At 58.6% G+C, this 3169-nt stretch overlaps 1 protein-coding gene across 1 annotated transcript in view; it reads right to left on the minus strand.

The window, feature by feature from the left end:
- Window positions 1–3169, minus strand: part of TBC1D9B (TBC1 domain family member 9B) — a 56722-nt gene that overhangs the window by 34475 nt on the left and 19078 nt on the right. The window contains exons 5-6 of the mRNA XM_019661375.1: window positions 2342–2600; window positions 860–1067 (exon numbers count right to left, since the gene is read on the minus strand). Of these exons, the coding sequence (XP_019516920.1) occupies window positions 860–1067; window positions 2342–2600 (467 nt within the window). The remainder of the gene's footprint in view (window positions 1–859; window positions 1068–2341; window positions 2601–3169) is intronic.

Below are 3169 nucleotides of genomic sequence, written 5' to 3' on the forward strand. Positions count from 1 at the left end.
GTCAGTACAGTGCCCAGGACAAACCCACGGGCCTGGTACCAAAGAGGGTGTGGGGTCCAGGGCCACCTCTGAGCCCCTCAGCCTGGAGCTTCTGGAGCTGTGGCTTTTTTGAGTCCTTTGCTTCTAACTTTCCTTAGGGAACCGAGGTGGCATACGCCCCCATACCTATTCATAGCTACACCTGTAACTCGAGGGCTGTGTACAAATAAATGCCAGGAAGGTCTCATTGCTCTAGGTTTTTAATAAAATCAAAATACTGTGTGGTAACTTAAAAAGCTCACTGTGCTTCAGCCAATGTGCCCTCCTGGGCCAAGAGGAAAAGGAGGCCTTGAGACTAGCCCTGACCTCGGGGTCATTGACTCCTGTCTGGGTGAGGGCCCTCTCCCTCACTGTTCATGTTCTGCACTGCGGCACAGGACAAAGGGCCTCCACCTCTGACAAGTGCGAGTTAACCTCCATCCTGACAGGCAGTGTTGACCCTACCCTGATAGGTGAGAGCTGACTTCCGATGACAGTGCTAGAGCCTGAGCCACAGCCAAAGCAGGTGTCGGAGAGGGACAGTGAAGCAACCTCTGAGTGGCATGGCAGGACTGCTGAGGGGTCAGCACCCTCCAAGCCCAGCCAAAGCAGGGCTTTGCCAAAGTCCAGCTGCAGGCCAGGAAGGCGGGACCCAGGGATACTCCCTAGATACTGATCAGGGAGGCACAGGTCCTTCCTGAAGTTCCCTTATGTTCCAGTGTGAGCTCTCCCGGCATGCCAAAGCCCTACTCCTACGGGGCCTGGCACAGGCCACGCATTTTCTCGCCACGTGCCCTCCACGTGCCTGTCACTGAGTGCCGCGTGGGGCCCTGGTGCTCACCTCCCGCAGGGGTATGATGAGGTGGCAGGCATCCTCCTCTTTGCTGGCGAAGCAGATATAGTTGCTGGAGATGAACATCTGGCCAGGGATGTGCAGCTTGTTGAACGGCGTCCACAGGGTGCAGCTCGTGTGGCCATCCAGGCGCTCATCCCCAGGCAGCCGGAACGTGGCCCGGTAGCTCTCGTTCTTGGCTCGGGCGTCCAGATCTCTGGAAAACCCCAGTGCGGGTGGGAGGGAAGGGGACAAGAGTTGGGTTTCCACATCAGATGTGGGCTCTTTGGAGTCCTCCCATGAGCAAGTTGTGCCCAGGGATCTTAGAGTCTAATAAAACATGCACCTTAAATGGCCAAGTAAAACGTGGGACATTTGTATGGCCAACACAGGACTGGTCAGCAAACAACATGTCCTCCAAGACCTGATGGCTGTGGGAGGTCACCTGGAAACTGACAGGGTGTGACACGTCGCTTGCCCAAAGGGTCCCTGCACCAGCCCTGCTGTCTCTCACTGGGAAGACCCAGCCCCACCTAGAAAACAGGGTAAGGCCCTCCCAAGAGGCAGGTGTGGAGTTAAGGCTAAAACACATGATGCTGTTGCTTGATTGAAAATACACACTTGCTTGGCTTATGACTGCAAGGTGGCCTGGCACCCTGCTCCTCACCCCTGTGGCGGCTCTGACCTTGTAAACATCTCTCTCCCAAGCCCCATGGGGGCTGCCAGCAGCCTGAGTACGGCCTGGAGGGCATACCTTGATGGACAGTGCCAGAGACTGTTGAGTCCCAGCCCTGCTCCTCTTCCTTTCAGAAGGTGCCAAAAGCCATGCCATCACTTGCTCTGATCCTGAAGGTGTACCCCAGGTCCTGGGCCTCGGCTTTGGTCTCCGAGCACTTGGGTGTGAACTGGCTGTGGGACCCAGGGGTTCAGGAAACCTCTGTACTCCCAGCCAGCCTTGCCTGTTTCCTGTGAAGCTACAACTAAGGAGCACAGACAGAAGTGCTCGGAGGGGCTGCCACCATTATTGGTCCCTTTGTCTACCAATCCCCACAAACGGTAGTAGAGACCTCAGGCCTCCCTGACTGCACTCTGGCCCCAGGCCTGGCCCCACAGCTACGGCTGTGAGTGGCCACTGGCTGAGGGGTGCTAAGAAGAGCTGTCAATCACATGGGTGGAGGCTGTGCACCCTGGAACCTGGCTACTGAAGCTGGCCAGAGCAGCCTCTGAGGGCACCTGACAGGTGGTGGGGACAGGCTGGCAACCCGTTGGAGGCTCACATCTTGGCTCCACTGCTGACTTGCGACAGGGCTTTGGGCCAGTTACTCAACCTCGCTGTGCCTCAGCTTCTACGCTGAGACCAAGGAGTGTGTGCGACCTCCCCATCACGGGTTGGTGAGAAAAAAACGTGCCTCTCAGGACAGCCCCTGTGCCCTCCTGCAACCACGCCTTTACCGGCCCCTTCCCACAGATCGTCCACCCTGGGCAACGCACCGCTTCAGAGCTGAGATGTTCCGATGCGGCCGGGAGGGCCTGGGCAGCGCCTTGTCCTCCAGGAAGCCCTCACTGTCCAGCAGCTGACGCATGGCCAGGTTGGCCAGCTGCTCCATGAGCTTGAAGGTCTCTCCAATGTTGAGGAACATGGAAAAGAAGAGCTCCTGGTGCCGGGTGTCCACACGGATGCTCTCGGGGAAGAGCAGGGTAGCATTCTTCTCCAGCTGTGTGACGTCCACCCACTGCACCACGAGGCTCACTGGACGCTCACAGGGACAGACACATCACTGGGTCAAATGTGCCGGAGGGCAGGCTCCTGACTCCCACCTGCACCCGGAACCCACCAGGGGGAGCTGCACCCCAAGCCTGGCTGTGCTGAGACATACGCTCCACCAGGGGACAGGGCCACTGGGGTCTCCACTGCGTCCCAGGTCAAGCCAGTGCCAGCCCAGGAACAGACTGGGTGCACATTTGCCCCATGAATGGCTAGCATGACATGAATGAATGTGTGCACGTGAGCTAGCTGAGATTCTGGCCCCAAGAAGCCCCATCTAGCAGGAGTGCAGATGTGGAACAGGTCACAACACGGTGTGACCAGCACAGAGGGGACACCAGCCCAGCGTGACATGGAGGTAGGTGCAAGGGCGGGAGGAGGCCTTGCTGGGCTTGGGAGACGCAATACTGGGACAGCCGAGTCCCTGGGGGCTCTTTGTGAGGGTGAGGTGGCAGCGGAGGACGCTGGCTGCCCTGGGGAGTCTGCCTTGTGTCCAGGGCTTCCCCCAGGGAGGGACCTGCAGCCCCAAGGCCCAGTGTAATCTGGAGCCACTC

Source organism: Hipposideros armiger, unplaced genomic scaffold, assembly GCF_001890085.2.
Source record: "Hipposideros armiger isolate ML-2016 unplaced genomic scaffold, ASM189008v1 scaffold_347, whole genome shotgun sequence".
Lineage (NCBI taxonomy): Eukaryota > Metazoa > Chordata > Mammalia > Chiroptera > Hipposideridae > Hipposideros > Hipposideros armiger.